The sequence below is a fragment of the Podarcis bocagei genome, assembly GCF_964188305.1.
Source record: "Podarcis bocagei genome assembly, chromosome: 8".
In the NCBI taxonomy this organism is placed as follows: domain Eukaryota; kingdom Metazoa; phylum Chordata; class Lepidosauria; order Squamata; family Lacertidae; genus Podarcis; species Podarcis bocagei.
Genome location: NC_138133.1, coordinates 86,522,752 through 86,544,102, shown reverse-complemented (window position 1 = coordinate 86,544,102; position 21,351 = coordinate 86,522,752). Strand labels below are relative to the sequence as shown.

The 21,351-nt window shown below is 43.4% G+C and overlaps 1 protein-coding gene across 2 annotated transcripts in view; it reads left to right on the top strand.

The window, feature by feature from the left end:
* TRAPPC9 (trafficking protein particle complex subunit 9) overlaps positions 1-21,351 on the top strand; it is a 298,285-nt gene that overhangs the window by 8,749 nt on the left and 268,185 nt on the right. For both annotated transcript variants that reach the window (XM_081204403.1, XM_081204404.1), the window contains exons 3-10: positions 6,021-6,166; positions 8,306-8,434; positions 8,846-8,872; positions 9,418-9,539; positions 11,744-11,869; positions 15,474-15,690; positions 18,484-18,627; positions 20,611-20,737. In XM_081204403.1, coding sequence (XP_081060529.1) covers positions 6,021-6,166; positions 8,306-8,434; positions 8,846-8,872; positions 9,418-9,539; positions 11,744-11,869; positions 15,474-15,690; positions 18,484-18,627; positions 20,611-20,737 — 1,038 coding nt within the window. The remainder of the gene's footprint in view (positions 1-6,020; positions 6,167-8,305; positions 8,435-8,845; positions 8,873-9,417; positions 9,540-11,743; positions 11,870-15,473; positions 15,691-18,483; positions 18,628-20,610; positions 20,738-21,351) is intronic.

Genomic DNA, 21,351 nt, shown 5'->3' with positions numbered 1-21,351 from the left:
ACCATTTTGGTTGCCCTCTTCTGGACACGTTCCAGTTTGTCAGTGTCCTTCTTGAATTGTGGTGCCCAGAACTGGACACAGTACTCCAGGTGAGGTCTGACCAGAGCAGAATACAGTGGCACTATTACTTCCCTTGATCTAGATGCTATACTCCTATTGATGCAGCCCAGAATTGCATTGGCTTTTTTAGCTGCCGCGTCACACTGTTGGCTCATGTCAAGTTTGTGGTCAACCAACACTCCTAGATCAAAAAAGGCCTGTTTATATGATAGGTTATATCCAGAATGTGTGAGCTGACAAATCTTTTTTAAAAAAGCTTTTAGTATTGTAGGTGGATTTGGAGCAACTGATACATCGCTTCTTAAGCTACAAACTGAAAGCCAGGAACACACTCAGCTCCCACAGCACACAGTTTGACACAAAATTAATTACAGTGTCCGGTTGTTGAATTGTAGCTAACATTTTTGGTATTTGCTACTTCTTAGCATTTTGGTGAAATGGTGCACTGATTCAAATGCAGTCATGTGTGCAACATTTTGTTTTTTAACTCAAAAGGCATCATCCACCTGTAAACATGTTGATGAAGATCCATTAATTTACAGTTGCTTTGCTCTTCTAATCTGTAATTCTAATGTGCTTTCTAAACATCTCTTTATTAAGTAATCGGTGTGGTTTCCTTCACTTCTTCTGTGTATACATGGCTATTTTATTTCTAATTACTGTGTGTGTTTCTAATTTTTGTTTTGTTCCTTCCTTGTTTCTTTTCTCTCTCTCTCTCGTACTGCCCTGTGAGTGTGTTTTTGGGTCTCAAAAGGTAGGCTTTTGATCACATTGCATTTTTAAAAATAGCTAGTTTTTGTGCGCTGCCTTCTTCCTTTGCCTCTGTTGCATACTATAGTGTTGCTTTTCGTGTCTTTATTTAACACAGCAATTGACTGTTGCTGCCTGGACTCTTGCTGGAGTTTATCTTTTTGGCATTTTGGGCAAGGCTTTTTTTAAAGTGCTGAGATTTGTCTAAGTTGCCTTCTTGAGTTGGGGGCGGGGAGGGAGTAAGGAGTACTGTTTAAAACTTTTTTTTTTTTGGTAGCTCCAGACACCCAGAGCTTGCAGGGTTTGTGTTTGGTTTGATTTAGGATTTTTCACCACCTAAAACTCTACAGCTATTATAATGCTCTTGCATATTCAGTTTCAAGACTGAATAGGTCCTCAGCCATGGAACTTGTTTCTGGCTTTCAAAAGCTATCAACAACTGTAGCCAAGCATGCCATCTTAACTTGATTTTTGTTGTTGTTGAAATAGTTCTTGTAACATTTAACATGAAAATATTCATTCATTTTGCATGATTTTCTTTTGCTTGAGAAATTTTAAAGAGATGGTAATCTATAATGACTTGTGTTGTCATTTAGGAGTGAACGAAACTGATAACTGTAAATCCAAAAGTACAGTGGCAGCCGTCTGATGTATTTAGTGTATTTTAATTGGGGTGCATTCATAAATTTTCCAGTGTACACCACATCATTTGATTGCAGCTACTTTTAAATTGCTCACTGAATAGGCTGATGGATGCAGAACCATAGAATCATAGAATCATAGAGTTGGAAGAGACCACAAGGGCCATCGAGTCCAACCCCCTGCCAAGCAGGAAACTCAGTGGGCATAACCAAGGGTACAGTGAGTGGAGTCTTGTGAATATATGAGTATAAACACACACACACACACACACACACACACAAACACACACACATATATATATATATATAAGCTTTCCCTTTTGACATTTATGGCACTGAAGCACATCAAAATGCAAGTGGATATCAGAGGGTGATATCTTCTCCCTGATAATCACTTGCAGACTGATCGCATTAAAAATATCTGGGTTGTTCAGTTTGCACCTTCTTCAAATGTGGGAATAGACTTCCAGTTCAGTTGTAGTCTGACGTAGAGTAAATTGTAGTAGTTCACTACCACTTTTTATTTTCTTGTTTAATGTTTCTGTAAGGGTCTGAGGAGAGAAAAAAGAAAGAGGGACAGAAGAAACAATGTTAAGGAACACTCATGAAACTTCATACTTAGTCAAATCATTGTATTGTCTACTCTCTGGCAGTAGAGCTCCAAGGATATTTCACAGCCCTTCTGCCTGATCTACTGTCAACTGGAGATGTTGGAGATTTGAACCGGAAGTTGTTTGGGTGTATCCTATCCCTGCCCTAAAGCTAATCCATGTGAAGGATCAACCTTCTTTTCTGCTTAACCCGCCAAGAGCTCAAATAGGCACCTTCCAGAATAGCATAACATTTGGCTTCTAGCTCTGATACACAAGCCATAGGAACATGGGCAGATATATTTTTAAAAAATGAATTATGTGTTGAAGGTTGTGGCTAATGGTGGGTCCTATGCCTATAAAGGCTAAAGATAACTGCCTTGCACTATGGCAGGTTTTGTTAGATATATAAGTCATACCTGTGCAACACTGAACTGTTTAATTAGCTGGTGACAAGAGCTAGATCGCTTGCTTTGCAATGCATAATTAATATTGTATAAAACCTTTCTTGAATGTATTGAAAGCCAGGCTAAAGATAGTGGAAGTCTTGTCAGTCACTTTTCAATTGCTAACATCATGGCAAAATTCTTCCATGAGACTCTTTTCCACATCCTTAGCTAACAAGGGGAAAAAGAAGGATGCATTCTTGTCTGCATTGTTTTCTGATTAAAAGTTTCATATCCAAAGTGTGGTTTCCCTACATGGGTTATATGTTGTTAACTCTTTGCCCCTGGGTGCATTTAATTGCCAGGACTCCTTCCTTGCATTTGCGGAGGTGTCAAAGGCTTCCTCTTCCAGTCACCCAGAGGTCACCTAGAGCACTGTTCTAACTAACTTTGGTCATTCATCCATAAACATGAGCAATAATAGCAAGCGGTTGTTGTTGTTATTGTTTTCAATGATGATTCTACATCCCTGCTTAACAATAAATTTTCACAAGGGGCATATTCAGTAAGTGCTGAAGAGCCGGTAATGTTGACTCTCCCTGCTGACTTGTATCCATGTGGTCCAAGGCCAAGGCAAAGGGCCCTTCCATAGAGATAAAAGCAGGAGATGCTCTGTCTGTGTGTCGTGGACATGGGAGTAGATAGCTGAAGTTGGTTGGGAAGAATGCCAGGACAGAGAAGGTTGCTGCTCACATTGGAAAGGCGGTAGGTTGCTCCTGCCTATCAGTTACATGCTTATAAATGAAATGGTGCTCAGACCATTTTGTAAAGAGCAAAGCAGCTTCTGGACGGTGGAGGAGTTTAGAGTGGTCTTCCATGACAAGACTTCCACAGAACTAGAGTCACTACAAAAAATAAAATGAAAAAAGTATAGATTATTATTATTATTATTATTATTATTATTATTATTATTATTATTATTATTATCAAATGCTACTGGCTATTTTCTGTTTTTATTGCACCTATGGGAATTTAGTATTACAAATATTGCAGGGGCATCAACTTTCCTCCTTATAATAGCTGAATGTTAAAATGTGGTTATTTAGGGTGCAGGCAGCAACATACGGCGATAAAATTTTATTGATTGTTTTAACAGCACTGTTTTTTCCTAAATGCACTGAAACACATTTTTAGAAGTTTGTTTTTTTATTACTTCTTCATATCTCATAAAATGTATACAGTTTAGCTATTACTTTTCTTTATGCTGTATTTACTAATGTTTTGTCTTAAAACACAAGCATACATCTTTTCAAACATACCACTGTCATGCAGGGCATATGAAACGATCTTTTAATTAGCTGAAAATCTTCTACTGAGATTGGACTTGAGTTCTAGAAAAACTGTTTTTGTATGCACAAAACTTAATGGGTCTTGAAGTAAAAAAAATATGCATAGTTTCATTACTGTTCTGTATGCATTAGTTTCTAAATATTCTGTAGAGGATTTGTTGAAGAAATCCCACTTTATTGGCTATGGGAACAATCCTGTGCACAAAAACTGCCATAAAGCAAGCTGGTATATGTTAAATTGGCATAAAGTTATACCTGATCCAAACTCCATTGAGCAGCTGGACTACTGCTGCAGCTCTGCCTATGCCTGGCAGAGGAAAAACAAGTCTTTAAAATAGTATTTTACTCTGGCTTGCAAGGCCACATAGAATCATAGAATCATAGAATCATAGAGTTGGAAGAGACCACAAGGGCCATCGAGTCCAACCCCCTGCCAAGCAGGAAACACCATCAGAGCACTCCTGACATATGGTTGTCAAGCCTCTGCTTAAAGACCTCCAAAGGAGGAGACTCCACCACACTCCTCGGCAGCAAATTCCACTGTCGAACAGCTCTTACTGTCAGGAAGTTCTTCCTAATGTTTAGGTGGAATCTTCTTTCTTGTAGTTTGGATCCATTACTCCGTGTCCGCTTCTCTGGAGCAGCAGAAAACAACCTTTCTCCCTCCTCTATGTGACATCCTTTTATATATTTGAACATGGCTATCATATCACCCCTTAACCTCCTCTTCTCCAGGCTAAACATGCCCAGCTCCCTTCGCCGTTCCTCATAAGGCATCGTTTCCAGGCCTTTGACCATTTTGGTTGCCCTCCTCTGGACACGTTCCAGTTTGTCAGTGTCCTTCTTGAACTGTGGTGCCCAGAACTGGACACAGTACTCCAGGTGAGGTCTGACCAGAGCAGAATACAGTGGCACTATTACTTCCCTTGATCTAGATGCTATACTCCTATTGATGCAGCCCAGAATTGCATTGGCTTTTTTAGCTGCCGCGTCACACTGTTGGCTCATGTCAAGTTTGTGGTCAACCAAGACTCCTAGATCCTTTTCACATGTACTGCTCTCAAGCCAGGTGTCCCCCATCTTGTATTTGTGCCTCTCATTTTTTTCCTCATTTTTTTGCCCAAGACAAAGCTGAATGGTTTTATGATCCAGCCTAAATCTCCACTGTCTGGTCTCGCCCCTGCTATGCTCCCAAAGTGTCTGCTTTTTCGGGGGTGGGGGGTAGGGACTTACATTGGTTTCGGCTCTTCATTGAGAGAATTGCTTTTAATGAAATTACTTCCTTGCTGATATCTATTAATACTTATAAATCTTCAGAGAGATTGAGTTTCAAATATCTTGCCATTCTGAAATTCCACGTTCTTCACATGTAATATAGTCTTGCAGTTCCTCTCAAGCTGTGGAGCTAAGTTAATGCACAAAAAGTTCTGCTTTTGCTTTGCTCAGTTTATAACCTGATATTACCGCAAATCATAAACTATTCCGTTTCACTAAGGTAAAAAATAATTAAGCAGCTAGTGTCATCTGTCTCTGTCAAAAGATTCCATAACTATTAAACCACACGGAGAGGTTGTAGTGCAGGAGCCCATGGGTGGCTTTTGTGGAATCTCTGCCATAGATGTGTAGTTTTAATTTAGCGAAAGTTCTTCATTGATCTTGGAAATTCTATCTGAATGCCTCTTTGAATTTGCTTAAGCAGTGCTCAGCTGCCTCACCCTAGCAGAACACCTTCACTAGTCAAGCACTTCCGTGATGTCAGGTCAGCTAGTGGCATAAAAAAAGAATGGGACAGACACAGAGGAAAGTGAAGAGGTCAGAGGATAAGGAGAGGCATGTACGTTCTTTGGGTGATGGTTGCCAGCACTCAAGATAGCTTCCACTGATACAACTATTGCTAGTGTTGCATATACAAATGTGGTTTTGCTTCCAAATGTGATTTATTTTATTATTATTATAGTTGCTATCATTGTTTTTATTTAGCCTTTTACATTGATGGCTGAAACAGGTCTGTCTGCTCATTGGTGAGCAGAAACGGCTATTTATTTCATTAGCTTTGATATCTCACGGTTGTATCCAGAAGTCGGGGAGCACAGGGTGGTTAAAGACATAAATATTGTTGCAAAAAAAATATACCTGTACATGATGCATAAATTGATAGAGAAATGTTAAAGCAAATAAATCTAATGCCTTCTGGTATACTGAGGTCAACGAAGCTAATCGATCTCTGTATATTCTGTGTTCTAGACATTATAAGAAGCGATGCCAGGGTCGTATGCGGAAGCATGTCGGTGACCTATGTCTGCAAGCCGGGATGTTGCAAGATTCCCTCGTACACTACCACATGGCAGTGGAACTTCTCCGTTCTGTGAATGACTTTTTGTGGCTTGGAGGTGGGCAAAATGAGTAACAAAACATAACTGTTTTTAGAAAGCTTTCTTGACCCAGGTTGCAATCTGATTAAATTATATTTGGAGCAGATCCATTGAGATCAGTGGATACACGATTTATATCCACTTTCTGCCTTTACCTGCTACAGCTTAGATGGAAATTAATTCATGTTTTAAGTCTTGGTAATGAAACAGAAGTGACCTTAATATCCATAATAAATCCGTAACAAATTGTGATCCACAGGGCTGGGTACGGTAGTGCACAGCAAGGGATTTCACACACCCTGCCTGTAAAAGGAATGGTGGATTTTAAGGCTGCTTTGGCAGTGCTTTGAGATAACCACCACCACAACAAATTTTATTATTTACCGTATTTTTCGCACTATAGGACGCACTTTTTCCCCTCCAAAAATGAAGGGGAAATGTGTGTGCGTCCTATGGTGCGAATGCAGGCTTTTGCTGAAGCCTGGAGAGCGAGAGGGGTCCGTGCGCACCGACCCCTCTCGCTCTCCAGGCTTCAGGAAGCTATCCCAAGTCTTGCAAGCCCGGCGGGATGTCCCGCGGGCTCGCAAGGCTTGCGGGCAGCAGCCTGCACCCAAAAGCTGGGGACAGCGGGGAGGTGCAGAGCCGCCACCCCGCTATTCCCCGACCTGATCTGGAGGCTGGCGGGGGGAGAAGCAAGCCTGCTTCTCCCCCCCCAGCCCCACAAGCTCGGGGGATAGGGGGATGGCGAAGCGCCGCCATCCCGCTATTCCCCGACCTGATCTGGAGGCTGGGGGTGGGAGAAGCAAGCCTGCTTCTCCCCCCCACCATCCCCACAACCTCCAGATCAGGTCGGGGAATCGCGGGATGGCAGCGCTCCGCCATCCCGCTATTCCACGACCTGATCTGGAGGCTGGGGGTGGGAGAAGCAAGCCTGCTTCTCCCCCCCACCATCCCCACAACCTCCAGATCAGGTCGGGGAATCGCGGGATGGCAGCGCTCTGCCATCCCGCTATTCCACGACCTGATCTGGAGGCTGGGGGTGGGAGAAGCAAGCCTGCTTCTCCCCCCCCCACCATCCCCACAACCTCCAGATCAGGTCGGGGAATCGCGGGATTGCAGCGCTCTGCCATCCCGCTATTCCACGACCTGATCTGGAGGCTGGGGGTGGGAGAAGCAAGCCTGCTTCTCCCCCCCACCATCCCCACAACCTCCAGATCAGGTCGGGGAATCGCGGGATGGCAGCGCTCCGCCATCCCGCTATTCCACGACCTGATCTGGAGGCTGGGGGTGGGAGAAGCAAGCCTGCTTCTCCCCCCCACCATCCCCACAACCTCCAGATCAGGTCGGGGAATCGCGGGATGGCAGCGCTCCGCCATCCCGCTATTCCGCGACCTGATCTGGAGGCTGGGGGTGGGAGAAGCAAGCCTGCTTCTCCCCCCCACCATCCCCACAACCTCCAGATCAGGTCGGGGAATCGCGGGATGGCAGCGCTCCGCCATCCCGCTATTCCGCGACCTGATCTGGAGGCTGGGGGTGGGAGAAGCAAGCCTGCTTCTCCCCCCCACCAGCCCCACAACCTCCAGGCTTCAGGAGAGCCCCACCGCCAGCCCCACAAGCTCGGGGGACAGCGGGAGAGGCGCAGCGCGCCCTTCCCGCTGTCCCCCAACTTGGTTAGAAGGCTGGCGGGGGGAGAAGCCTGCTCCTCCCCGTCGCCAGCCCCGCAAACTCGGGGGACAGCGGGAGAGGCGCAGCGCGCCATTCCCGCTGTCCCCTGACTTGGTTTGGAGGCTGGCGGAAGGCTTCCTCCTCCCCCAGCCCTGCAAGCTCCCAGAGCGATGCCAAAGCTGCGCGCAGCTTCGGCATGGCTCTGAGTCCCGTTCTGGGGGAGGGGGAAGCTCGGGCTTCCCCGCCCCAGCCCCGCGCCTGGCGGGGGGGGGGGGGATAAATTCCCCCCCCTTTATTTCCCCCCCCCCAAATCTAGGTGCGTCCTATGGACCGGTGCGTCCAATAGTCCGAAAAATACGGTATACCCCACCCATCTGGGTTTCTATTGGCCTGGGCCAGCCTCAGTACCTGCCTATATTTCTTATACAATTGAAATCACATGAGTAGGCTTGAGAGATTGCTGCCACTTAAAATACTGTTTTTAATCTGTAGCTGCTCTTGAAGGATTATGTTCCGCCTCAGTTATCTATCATTATCCTGGAGGCACAGGTGGTAAAGTTGGTGCAAGAAGAGCACAAGGAAGTTCACTTTCTGCAGAGGCAGGCAACAGGCACAGACCAGGTAAGCAATATATTTGCTTTTCTTGGAGGATTTTCTCCCTAGTATGTTTGGCAATTAAGTATTTGGCAGGCTCTGGTATTTCCCCTAGACATCAACAACCATCATGGCATGATGGGAGTTGTTGTCCACTGCCATTGGTAGGTTGACCACTCCTGATGTAAACAGACAATGCTAAGCTAAATGACCCAAGGGTCTAACTTGGTAGCTTGTGTAGAGTCATCTGTCAGGCTGTAGGAAAGTATGTGATAACAAAGTTTATCAAAACCACTTGGCAGCTGTTTGTTTCAATGTCAGTAATGGGGTTTTCTCAGAATTCTGTAGCTGTTTGTCATGTTTTCAAATATATTTAATAGCTTGGGGTTTTTTTTGGAAATAAAGAAGGTTAATGTTGTCACTTTGATTTTCCTTTAGGGGCACAAGAAGTTCTTATTGATCCAGGTATACTGTCTTATTAATCTGCTGTGTCAATATATATATTTGTTTTAATTGTTTTCTAGTTCCTATATGTTGTTCCTAGAGTTCTTTTTTTAAAAAATAGTAGTTTCTACTTCATATAATCTTTAAATCGTTTTTTAAATTTTCCTTTGGAGAACAGGCAAATTCATTTAAAATGTTGCATACCATTAAGTGGCATTTCCTTTTTTCCTTATTATGTAGACAAAATAATACAGCACTAGTTTGTCAATTTTGCCAGAGATTATTTTATGTATGCTTATGTTATCAAAATAAGATATAATTTTCAACTTTTTGTGCAATTAAAAAAAGAAAGAAATTTAATTCTGTGACAGTGAATCAGCAAACTGATTTTTATTTACATTCTAGGTAAATAAAAGGTTTGTTCGTTGCTAAAACTTAGTATTGGTAGAGTTAATTTGTCTTGAAAGGCTTTTCTGAAACATTTTTTGGTCTGCTTTGCTCTTACCCAGGTGTCATTAACTGGCAGCCACTGTTAATTTGAAATTTCCTGGTTTCCTCCAATGCAGGAGCTCTCACGTCAAATGGCATTAATGCAGATACCAGTACTGAAATAGGACGGGCCAAGAACTGCCTTAGCCCTGAAGACATCATAGATAAATACAAAGAGGCCATTTCTTACTACAGCAAGGTGATGTTGCTACATTATGAGAGATTTTGATGTGTGAAATAAAGGCAGTCAGCTTCATTTGGAGCGGCACCTCTGGTAGTGGGCACATGATTTCCTGTAAGAGTGTACAGTACTTCTGATGGGCATACAAGATAGTGTTGATGCTGTCGAGCTGCTAACTCTATAAACTAGCACCTATATATGTGGCTGCTGAGGTTTCCTAGAAAATGGCTTTTTATAGTTTAAATTGTGGTTTTTAGAGTAGAATGCTCGGCTTATGCACCAAGCAAAGGTGAACTCATGCTTACATTGATATTTTTAGAGAGTTTCCACTACTTTCAGATATAGCAATGAAATTATGGTTTATCATTGCGTGAAGATTTATTTCAGGGGTCAGCAAACCTTTTCAGCAGGGGGCTGGTCCACTGTCCCTCAGACCTTGTGGGGGGCCGGACTATATTTTGGAGAGAAAAAAATGATGCCAGAGCACCACAAGCCCCATTGGCTGCTTACCTGTGTCTTGTGAGCTGCAGGGGCTGGTGGCAGCGGCGGAGGGACGATGAGTGGCGCGCAAAAAAGGCTCCCGAGAGGGGCTGCTTAAAATGGCAGTTGCTTGAGCGCTGCTGCTGCTGGCACCAATAAAGCCCAGCCCCCTTCCTCCTCTAGGCAGGGCGGGGAGAAGCCAGGAGGAGGGAGGGAGGAGGCGCCGGCGCTGCCTGAGGAAGAGGGAGGGAGAGGGAAAGAACGTGTGCACTGGCAAGCCATGCAGTGAATCCCAGACCGTCCATGGGCCGGATCCAGAAGGCAATGGGGCCTGATCTGGCCTGCGGACCTTAGTTTTCTGGCCCATGAGTTGTCAGATCCCTTTCACTTTTCCAGGATGGAGAAAACTTTCACTTCTGCTTTAACTAACTATGGTTAGTTAAATCTGGAGTGGACAAAGTGGGAATAGCCTTAGCTATGGCTTAGCAAAATAAGCCAACTTTAAACTGGTTTATGATCCTGGCTTGTTCCAGTAAGTCATTGGTGGGGAGCCTTCTGCCTATGAGCGTAATTAGGTCCACCAAGCCTTGGAGGTTGACTCCCTAGGTGGTTTTGGGGGAAACCATGCAATCTTTTTCATATAAGGTCAGGCTTTGGAAAGTTCAAGGAAGGATTTTCCTTTGCAGCCACAGCTTGAATTTAAGCCACAGATGCAAAGGAAGAACTGTGGCCGCAAAGGAGTACTGTTCCTTTGCAGCTGTACTTGGGACTTTAAATTCCTGACATCATATGAAGTCAGGTGAGAGATAGGTGGGTGGCCCTGTTCATCTCTCAAAGTGCCCTCCAGAGGGTTGGTTACTGCTGGATCCAATTCACCCTTGCTGCAGCAAACCTTAATTTGACTATCCATATTTTATGGTTTGGACATAACTTAAAATAGAAGTAAAAACCTCTTTTTCTTGATACTGTGCTGAAGAATGAAGGAGGTGAGAGATCAAAGCTCATTTATGTAACAATAAAGCCATAGCCTTGTTTCTGAATGCAGTCACTGTGTTTTATTTTAACTGAAAAGGCCTCTGAAGGAAATGCAGATCATTGCATTGCAGTTTTGGCCCCACACTCTGCAACTCTTGCTAAATATGTGAACTTGGTTCAAATGCTTTGGAAATATTACTTTTCTCTCTCCAGAGGCTCCAGCCACATTTGTAGTAGCATTTTCTTTTTACTTTCGCCTTGTACGTAGATTATCTCAAGGCAATGTACAAAATGTAATAAAACCAACTAAGTTAAAAACGGCACAGAAATAACACAAAATGGACCCCCCTGGGTATTCATCCAGCTGGGAAAGCTTGTTGAAACAAAAATGTCTTTAGTTTGTTGTTGTTTTCCAGAAAGTAGGCACCTGTTGTATTTCAGAGGGACTGCTGTGCCACAGAACAGAGGCAGCCATGGTGAAAGCCCTGCTCCAAGATACTGTGGAGCAGGTTTCTGATATGTTTGGAATTTGAAGGAGAAGCTCTCCTGCAGACTGCAGTGAATTCTCAGCATATAGGGATAATTAGTCCCTTTCCCAAATGATTTGCTTTGAATGAGGTGTTTCTTGGTTCAGTTTCCTGCATGAAACCCTGGAGAGCTGGATGGACCAATGGTCTGACTTGGTATCAGGCAGCCTCCTGTCTGCCAAATATTTTTGGTACATCACTTAATAATATTTCGATCCTCTATATGTTCTTGTTTTATAGTACAAGAATGCTGGTGTAATTGAGTTGGAAGCCTGTGTGAAGGCTGTGAGAGTGTTGGCAATACAGAAAAGAAGCATGGAGGCTTCTGAATTTCTTCAGAATGCTGTTTATATTAATCTCCGTCAGGTGAGTACACTCTTTATCTTTCAACTAAGAATGGATTGACTTGGTTTTTTGAACTCCCCCCCCCCCCGTGATTAGCATCAGTGCCGAACACTCTCCCTTGTTCCTCTCCAACCTTCAACTGCCACTTTAGTGCAGTGGGAGGAATTTTTCACGTTACGTTGAATATTCTGTCATTTCAACTTGCCAGATAGGATGAGTCTCCTCTGTCCCCACCCCTTGTGTTCTTCTGGGGTGTCTACTGACCCCCTCCCTGGAGCCTGTTGTTTTTGGAGGGCAGGGCATGCATGGCAGAAGAGCAGGGGAGAAAGCCCCACTGTGCAAATGCAAGTCCTTGCCTAGGGTTCCTGTTGACAGAACTCATTAGGTGAATTTGTTTCTGGCTCGTATGAAGCCAGAGTTCCAGTTACATCCAAACTGGGAATTCTGGCTTATTGTCGGTTAACAAGCAAGGATGATAAGCGGGGAAATGCTTAATGTCATTTATCAAGCAAGGATAATCTTGACCTGTTTCCTGAAATTAAGCCAGAGTTTGTATGTATTGGTAACACTTGCTTAATACAAGCCAGACGCAAAGCACTGAAGTGGTGCTTGAGGAGAGGAGGGCTTGGCCTTGACGAATTGTTCCCTGCTTGATAAATCAAGCTTTATGAAGCCAGCAACGATAATTTAAATTGAGCCATTGTTTGATAATTTCTATAACCCTACATTTGAAGACTCAGTGCCATTTCAGATAAAACCAGTTCAACTGAGAATCCAGTGAAAAGGGATTTAGTCTGGAGAAGCTTGAGCATAATTATGCACAATTGAAATGTGCATTGTCAGAGCATTAGGGAAGAAACTTAACTATTGTGCCATTATTGAAATACCTTAGTAGTGCTACTCCACTGTATGGTTTCCTATAAGGTACATTACAACTGTTGGACCCATTCCAGAAATGAGTGGAGTTGTGAATGCACAGAAGCCAAGTGCTTTGTTTTGATGGGGTGGGTGTAATATTGTTCTTTAAGGTAGCTGAAATGGAGGACTTGCAGCAGAGGTGACTGAATTTGGGGGGAAATGGTTATAGAGAAGACAAAGCAGTGAATATTTCCAAATATTTTGTAATATCAGTTTATGGTGTCTATTGAATATGAATGTGATCAACCAAGTGTTGAGGTGCATAGCTCATGGTTCTGACAATGCCAAGGTTGTTGCAGGTTTGATGCTGGTAAGGGACAGCTGCATATTCTTGCATTGTAGGGGGTTGGACTAGATGATCCTCAAGGTCCCTTCCAACTCTGATTCTATAATAGTTATCCCTAGGCTATTGTCTTTAGAGGAATTTTGAGTGGAACATCACACCACTCACCTTTCCTTTCTGAGCATTTGTCATTTAAGGTGTTGTACTGCTCTCATTTTATTTTCTTCAGACAAAATATTTCTCTAGAGGGTTGGGGGAAATGTCAACAGCGGTTGCGGCAGGCTTTCGTTATGCTTATGTTGTATGTTTTTCACTAGGGGTCAGCAGTGTAACACTGTAGGAATTGGTTATTGCTGTGGCTGGAATAGTGCCGATATAAATTCTTACTGTTTAACAGCCTCTTGAGTTAGCCAAGCAAAGGAGTTTTCTCTTGCAGGTTTATTTCTGTCTTAAAATATTCCAGTCAAACAACAGAAATAATGAGCCCTGATGGGATTTGATATAACAAACAGAATTTGTATTGTGGGTTTGTGGTATTTGATGCCTTCAAGATTCTTGTTGCTCATTGCCCAAGTTGGGTACCCAGTTAGACTATTTGCTGAACAATTTATGAAGTTAGAACTCTTACGTATGTAGAGAATTGAAACGCCACCTGGCTTTTCCTCCTGAATTTCCTGGGAATATGTGATTGGGATCACTTTCTTTTGCATGCTTATGATATTGCTGTCTTTTGCTTAGGAGCTAAAACATATTATGTTACTTCTGCATAGGAGTTGTTGTTTTTTAAAGCAACTGTCGGCTAGTACTCACCATCAACATTAAAAATTCAGTTCTCAGAGTACCATATAGTCCTGGATTCAAAGAGTAGGCTAGCATCAGATAAGGTGCTTGTGCGAGCCAAGTGAAATGTTTTGCTATCTTTTCCCTCCACTCACTTGAACTCTGTGCTGCTCACTATCTATCTGAAGAAGTGTGCATGCACACAAAAGCTCATACCAATAACAACCTTAGCTGGTCTCTAAGGTGCTACTGGAAGGATTTTTAAAATTTTGTTTCGACTGCAGCAGACCAACACGGCTACCTACCTGTAACTAGAACTGCTCACTAACTGCTTTTGAAACTCATGTCAGCTTCATAAGCAGGTTGTCATGTGGTGTGGGGACTGCTGTATGAGCAATCCTAAAGCAATTTAGGATTATGGAACTAGTCAAATAGTTCAGTCATTTCTGGCATGGATCATATAGTTCTAATGTACCTTATAGGAAATCATTCAGTGGAGTAGCACTATTAAGTTATTTCAATAATGGCACAATAGTTACGTTTCTTCCCATGTGCCCTGACAATGCACATTTCAATTGTGCATATTTGTGATCTAGCTTCTCCAGGATAAATCCCTTTTTACTGGATTCTCAGTTGAACTGGTTTTATCTGAAATGGCACTGTTTGAATCTTCAAATGTAGGGTTATAGAAAGCCTTCTTTACACCACTATAAAACTGCAAAACTGCAACTATGATACCTTAGCTATTATAGAAAATTTTATATGCACATGTTGGTTTAAAATTATCTTAAATATTTCTACAAGTGCTAATATCAAGTCTTTAGGAACCCAAAACATCATTTTTTTCTGTTGTACTATGATAGTATTCTGTTTTTCCAGGAGTCTGTTAGAATCCAGCCAATCTTTTGTTGCTGTTGTTGAGATTTTCAGGGCAGTGTCTTACAATGCTTTATATCGACTTCAGATGAATTCTTTGCATTTATTATTTCCTTGGTGCATCCTGCCTTTCTAGCTCAGCACTTGAGCCACCTGAAGTGGCCAGCATGTTAAAAATACAATGACCACATACTGAAAACAGGTTGTTTTGGGCATAGCAGTTGACCATCAAAACCAATACTTGTAACAGAACAGAGCTAGCAAAATCAACCAACAATATACTGACAGTTTTGGGAAATACAGGCTATGGGTGTGTGTGGAATACATTGGTTCTCAGTCAAGGATTTCTTTGTATTCTCTTTCATGGCTAACCAGCAAAATACATACATTCCTGCAAGGGAGAACTGCATACTTAGCAGCAGGAGGTTTCAGATTATTTAACACTACAGCTGCTCACACTATCAAAGAAGAAAGCTGCTTTTGGATTATAATGCAGTATAAGTAGCTGTGATTTATCTCCGGGATGCATGCATTTCTCTAGAGTCTAGTTGGTCATTATTTTATGTTTTATTACTGTCCAACTGCCGTTTCATTGCTTTTCCCTTTAGGATGTCACTTTGCACACCTTTTAGGTTTGGACTCATTTCTTTTTTCTTGCCTTTTATAAAACTGTGTAGCTGCCTGCCCGCTTGTATGTATGATATGTCAGCAGGTTTCAGAAGAACCTTTTAATGAATAAACTTTTTTTCTCCCCCCCCCCCCGCCCAGCTTTCTGAAGAAGAAAAAATTCAGCGTTATAGCATTCTTTCTGAGCTTTATGAGCGCATTGGATTTCACCGCAAATCTGCTTTCTTCAAGCGTGTGGCAGCAATGCAGTGTGTGGCACCAAGCATAACAGAGCCAGGGTGGAGAGCCTGCTATAAGCTGCTTCTGGAGACCCTTCCTGGTTACAGTCTATCTCTGGATCCTAAGGATTTCAGCAAAGGTACAGATTATTTGCAGACACCCCCCTGCCCTTAAAAAATCCTCCTCAAAACCCTCATTGTCTTGCTTGCATCAAGCGTAGCAAATAAATGTACAGAAGTCAGAAGACTGAAGTTTGAATTGGAGGCAGACATTCTAAGCAGTCAGCTCCACAAATTTACACGTACACAGTCATGAGACAAAGCCAGGCAATAAAATGCAAACTGTAAAGCAGATTGTTCTGGTTTTCTTCTTCTTTTCGGTACCTATGATAGCCCCATGCTGCACAGAAACCTTGGTTATTATTGTTTAAATGTTTATATGTTAAATACTGGCAGAGGTGCTACTTCAGGTTTTATAGAGGGGAGAGGGCAAACATGTTTTTGTGGAGATGGGGAAGATTCACAATAAGGTCTGCTCTTGAATATGTTCAGGCTGAAAGTATATTCTTACAAATGCACTGTGCCTTCTCTCCGCCAAGCAATGGCCAGAGCGCATGGGGCTACAGGCACACACACAGGGTCTGTGCCCCTTTGGAGAATAGAAGAAATGGTGGAGACTGCCGTGCTTTAAGAAATAGGGTTTATTCGCCCATTTACACCTTTGGTTTGCATGGAGGGAGTCTAGATCTTACAGCATGACCCAAAGCATTGCAGACAACCTCCCCTCTTCCCCACAAAGATGGATCTCAGCCGTACTTCCTCCGCCTGCCCAGAAACCCTTGCTTCAAACCTCCCTTTTCCTGCCCCCTCAAACACCCCCCCCCACCACCTTGGTAACATCTCACCTCCCAGGCTAAAGGATTCCTCTCCACAGTGGCCCACCTTTGTTCCCTTAATGGCCTAGCTAGGCCAGGCTGGTTTGCATAAGCCAGCCCAGGAATTCCCTGTACAGTGGTACCACGCAAGACGAATGCCTCGCAAGACGAAAAACGCGGAAGACGAAAGAGTTTTCCGTTTTTTGAGTCGTTCCGTAAGACGAATTTCCCTATGGGCTTGTTCGCAAGACGAAATGTCTTGCGAGTTCTTGCGAGTTTGTTTCCTTTTTCTTAAAGCCGCTAAGCCGCTAATAGCCGCTAAGCCGCTAATAGCCGTGCTTCGCAAGACGAAAAAACCGCAAGACGAAGAGACTCGCGGAATGGATTAATTTCGTCTTGCGAGGCACCACTGTATTCCCTGTCTGGCACAATTCTGTACTTTAATCCGTATACCAATTAATCAGAATCCTAGTATTTATGCATTCCTAGTGTTTAGGGGGAACTCCCCCCAGTTCTAAAACACTGTTTTAAAAATACCAGTTTATATTGAGAACATTTGTCATAAGGTAAAGGTAAAGGGACCCCTGACCATTAAGTCCAGTCATGACTGACTCTGGGGTTGCGGCGCTCATCTTGCTTTATTGGCTGAGGGAGCCAGTCTACAGCTTCCGGGTCATGTGGCCAACATGACTAAGGCACTTCTGGTGAACCAGAGCAACGCACGGAAACGCTGTTTACCTTCCCGCCGGAGTGGTACCTATTTATCTACTTGCACTTTGACATGCTTTTGAAATGCTAGGTTGGCAGGAGCAGGGACCGAGCAACGGGAACTCACCCCGTCGCGGGTATTCGAACCACCGACCTTCTGATCAGCAAGTCCTAGGCTGTGTGGTTTAACCCACAGCGCCACCCGCATAGTTGTTTTTAAATTCCTCATAAAATCTAAAGAAGCAGGTACTCCTGAGGAAGAATCACATGTGAAGTGGTGGGAAGGATACAGCCACTGTCAATCTTCAGTTGTAGTCCTGAATTGTAATAGGATATGATCCACACTGTAGTTTCTGAAAGTGTTGCAAATGCATATAATAAAATTATATACCACATTACATACCAGCTAATATTAATAGCTTCATGAAAGCTGCAGGTATTTTTTAAACACGTATATTATAGAAATCGTTGCATTCAGCTAACATTTACTCAGAGTAGGCTAACTGAAATTAATAGGCCTAAGGTAGTCATGGCTATTAACTTCAGTGGGTATACTCTGAGTAACAGCTGAACGCAACCCCAAGTCTCTTTACATTTGAGGAACATTAGCTTCCATATTTCATATTTTATTCAAATATGTGAGTATGGCATTCAAACCTTGACAGGACTTATTTCTACATAATTTCTTTTTTTGAATGTAACTAATGTGAGGTAATTAATTTTAAGTCCAGTTTTCGGAGGATAATGATAAAAGTGATTTATGTTTAGCCTGAGTGCCTAAATTTAAGTGTGGATGATGCAGTAATGAGAGGATTTGAGAGAAAATGTATCTTGGATTTGAAGAACATTAATAAACATCTGAGTGATTATGATGATTTGTGTTCAGTGCTACAGTATAATTTAGTTGATGAAATGGAAAATATTAATTTGATTTTTCCAGATGGCAGTAAGATTTTACTGCGTAACAGAAGAGGCACTATTCAGTGGTATAGTGAAAATGTGAAGGTTTGTGCATAGGCTTTGAGGTTTTCAGGGGCCTTGGGCCCAGTAAAAACTGAAGGGGCCTTACACTAGGAGCAGTGTTATTGTGTAGGCATGGGATCTTGGCACTGAAGGTCTTTTTGAGAGGGCATTAAATAAGTTATCCTTTATTAACTACCCTAGTCTGCAGCGTGGCTTTTAAAAATTTATGTCATGGGACGGTTGTCTTGGGAAGTAGGTCTAGCATAATGCTGAGCCTTAGAGCTAGTAGCCTTGTAAAATTCAGCATCGAATGAATTTCGTGATGGTATTGATTGCTTCTCACTTTCGAGATTTATTGCAGTAAACATTCCCGGTTTTGTTTTTAAGGAACTCACCGTGGCTGGGCTGCCGTGCAGATGCGTTTGCTTCACGAGTTGGTGTATGCTTCAAGAAGAATGGGAAACCCAGCGCTTTCTGTCCGACATTTGTCTTTTCTCTTGCAAACCATGCTGGATTTTCTTTCTGATCAGGGTATGTTTTTTAAAAAATAAAAATAAAATTACAAATATATTTTCTGTAACCAATTTATATAGATGTTACTAAAGGAGAGGCTCCTTTAGACATGCTGAGTGGGATTCCTGACTTCTGTTGATTGAGCAGCAGACTCCCCATCCTGTTTCCTTCCCTACCAAGTTATATCACAAAGAGCTTTTGAAAATCCTCTTAATCTAAAAATGGACAAATCACAGCAGGTTTGAAACAGGTAAACTGGCATTCTTTCTGGACTGAAGTTGTTCTTTCAATACATTGTCAAGTTGTCTCAAGGACTGCCTACTCCTGTCATAACCTGAATATGTGTTTTAACATCCTTCTGGACCATAACATCCTTCTGGACCATCTTGAGGGGCTGGGAGCTGGGGGCACTGTCATACAGTGGTGGTGGGGGATGAGTGTTCAGACCCCTGGGCTCACACTTGTGGGGTGCCTCAGGGTTCTGTCCTCTCCCCCATGCTTTTCAACATTTACATGCAGCCACTGGGAGAGATCGTCAGGAGGTTTGGGCTGGGTGTTCATCAGTACGCGGATGATACCCAGCTCTACCTCTCTTTTAAATCAGAACCAGTGAAGGTGGTGAAGGTCCTGTGTGAGTGTCTGGAAGCGGTTTGAGGATGGATGGCGGCTAACAGATTGAGGTTGAATCCTGACAAGACAGAAGTACTTTTTGGGGGGGACAGGAGGCGGGCAGGTGTGGAGGATTCCCTGGTCCTGAATGGGGTAACTGTGCCCCTGAAGGACCAGGTGTACAGCCTGGGAGTCATTTTGGACTCTCAGCTGTCCATGGAGGCACAGGCCAAATCTGTATCCAGGGCAGCTGTTTACCAGCTCCATCTGGTACGTAGGCTGAGACCCTATCTGCCTGCAGACTGTCTCGCCAGAGTGGTACATGCTCTGGCTATCTCCCGCTTGGACTACTGCAATGCGCTCTACGTGGGGCTACCTTTGAAGGTGACCTGCCTGGAAACTACAACTAATCCAGAATGCGGCAGCTAGACTGGTGACTGGGAGCGGCCGCCGAGACCATATAACACCGGTCTTGAAAGACCTACATTGGCTCCCAGTACGTTTCCGAACACAATTCAAAGTGTTGGTGCTGACCTTTAAAGCCCTAAACGGCCTCGGTCCAGTATATCTGAAGGAGCGTCTCCTTCCCCATCGTTCTGCCCGGACACTGAGGTCCAGCTCCGAGGGCCTTCTGGCGGTTCCCTCACTGTGAGAGGCCAAGTTACAGGGAACCAGGCAGAGGGCCTTCTCGGTAGTGGCGCCCACCCTGTGGAACGCCCTCCCATCAGATGTCAAAGCGATAAACATCTACCTGACATTCAGAAGACATCTGAAGGCAGCCCTGTTCAGGGAAGTTTTTAATATGTGACATTTTAGTGTATCTTTCATCTTTGTTGGAAGCCGCCCAGAGTGGCTGGGGAAACCCAGCCAGATGGGCGGGGTATAAATAATAAATTATTATTATTATTATTATTATTATTATTATTATTATTATTATTATTATTAAGATCTTCTGGGGAAGACCTTCTCCAAACAGTGCAATCTACAGAGGTTAGGTGGACAGGCATCAAAGCCTGGCTCTTTTTAGTTGCGGCATGTCACCTTTGGAAAGCCCTGTCATATATTGCCAGGTCTGTAAAAATGTTTTTATTGTTCCCCTGACTGCTGCTTTTGGAATCCTCAGTATTTTGCTTGTGTGTGTTTTAACTACTATTGGTTCAGGATCATATCCAATATTACATCAGTGGAGTTCTGAAGTTCACTGTAATTTTTTAAAAGAGAGAGAGAGAGAGAGAGAGAGAGAGAGAGAGAGAAAGTAATGGAGAGAGTAAGCAGTATATCACAATACATAGCAAAATAAAATAAAAATAGCTGTAATCCTGGATAAATTATGTGCTTTTGAATATTACCGTTTTGAGACAACTTTAATGGAGAATTGTGCTTTCTTTTCAGAAAAGAAAGATGTAACACAAAGTCTAGAAAACTACACCTCAAAATGCCCTGGGACGATGGAATTAATTACGCTTCCAGATGGTTTAAAGCTTCCCCCTGTGCCATTCACTAAACTTCCTATTGTAAGGTAACCATCAACTGCAACTGAATTGCTTGGTCCTGTTGGTTTTCATGCTTTGCACTGTAGGTGTCAAAACGTGCTTTGTGATCCATGGGTCAGCTGCAGTAGAATGGGACAGTTTCTGTCCTTGTAACCATCTGTCCAGTTTCTGACTTGTAACAATATTTCTCGAAGGGAGCAGGCAGTTGTGTAAGGAGTCATTGTGTTGAGGACACTCAACTTGCATAGTTGAGACTGCCTCTTATCCCCTGAATACCAGAGATTTGCTTCTTAAAGGTAAAGGGACCCCTGACCATTAGGTCCAGTCGTGGCCGACTCTGGGGTTGCGGTGCTCATCTTGCTTTACTGGCTGAGGGAGCCGGTGTACAGCTTCCAGGTCATGTGGCCAGCATGACTAAGCCGCGTCTGGCGAACCAGAGCAGCGCACGGAAACTCCGTTTACCTTCCTGCTGGATCTGTATCTATTTATCTACTTGCACTGTGAGGTGCTTTCGCACTGCTAGGTTGGCAGGAGCAGGGACCGAGCAACGGGAGCTCACCCCATTGCGGGGATTCGAACCGCCGACCTTCTGATCGGCAAGTCCTAGGCTCTGTGGTTTAACGCACAGCGCCACCCAACC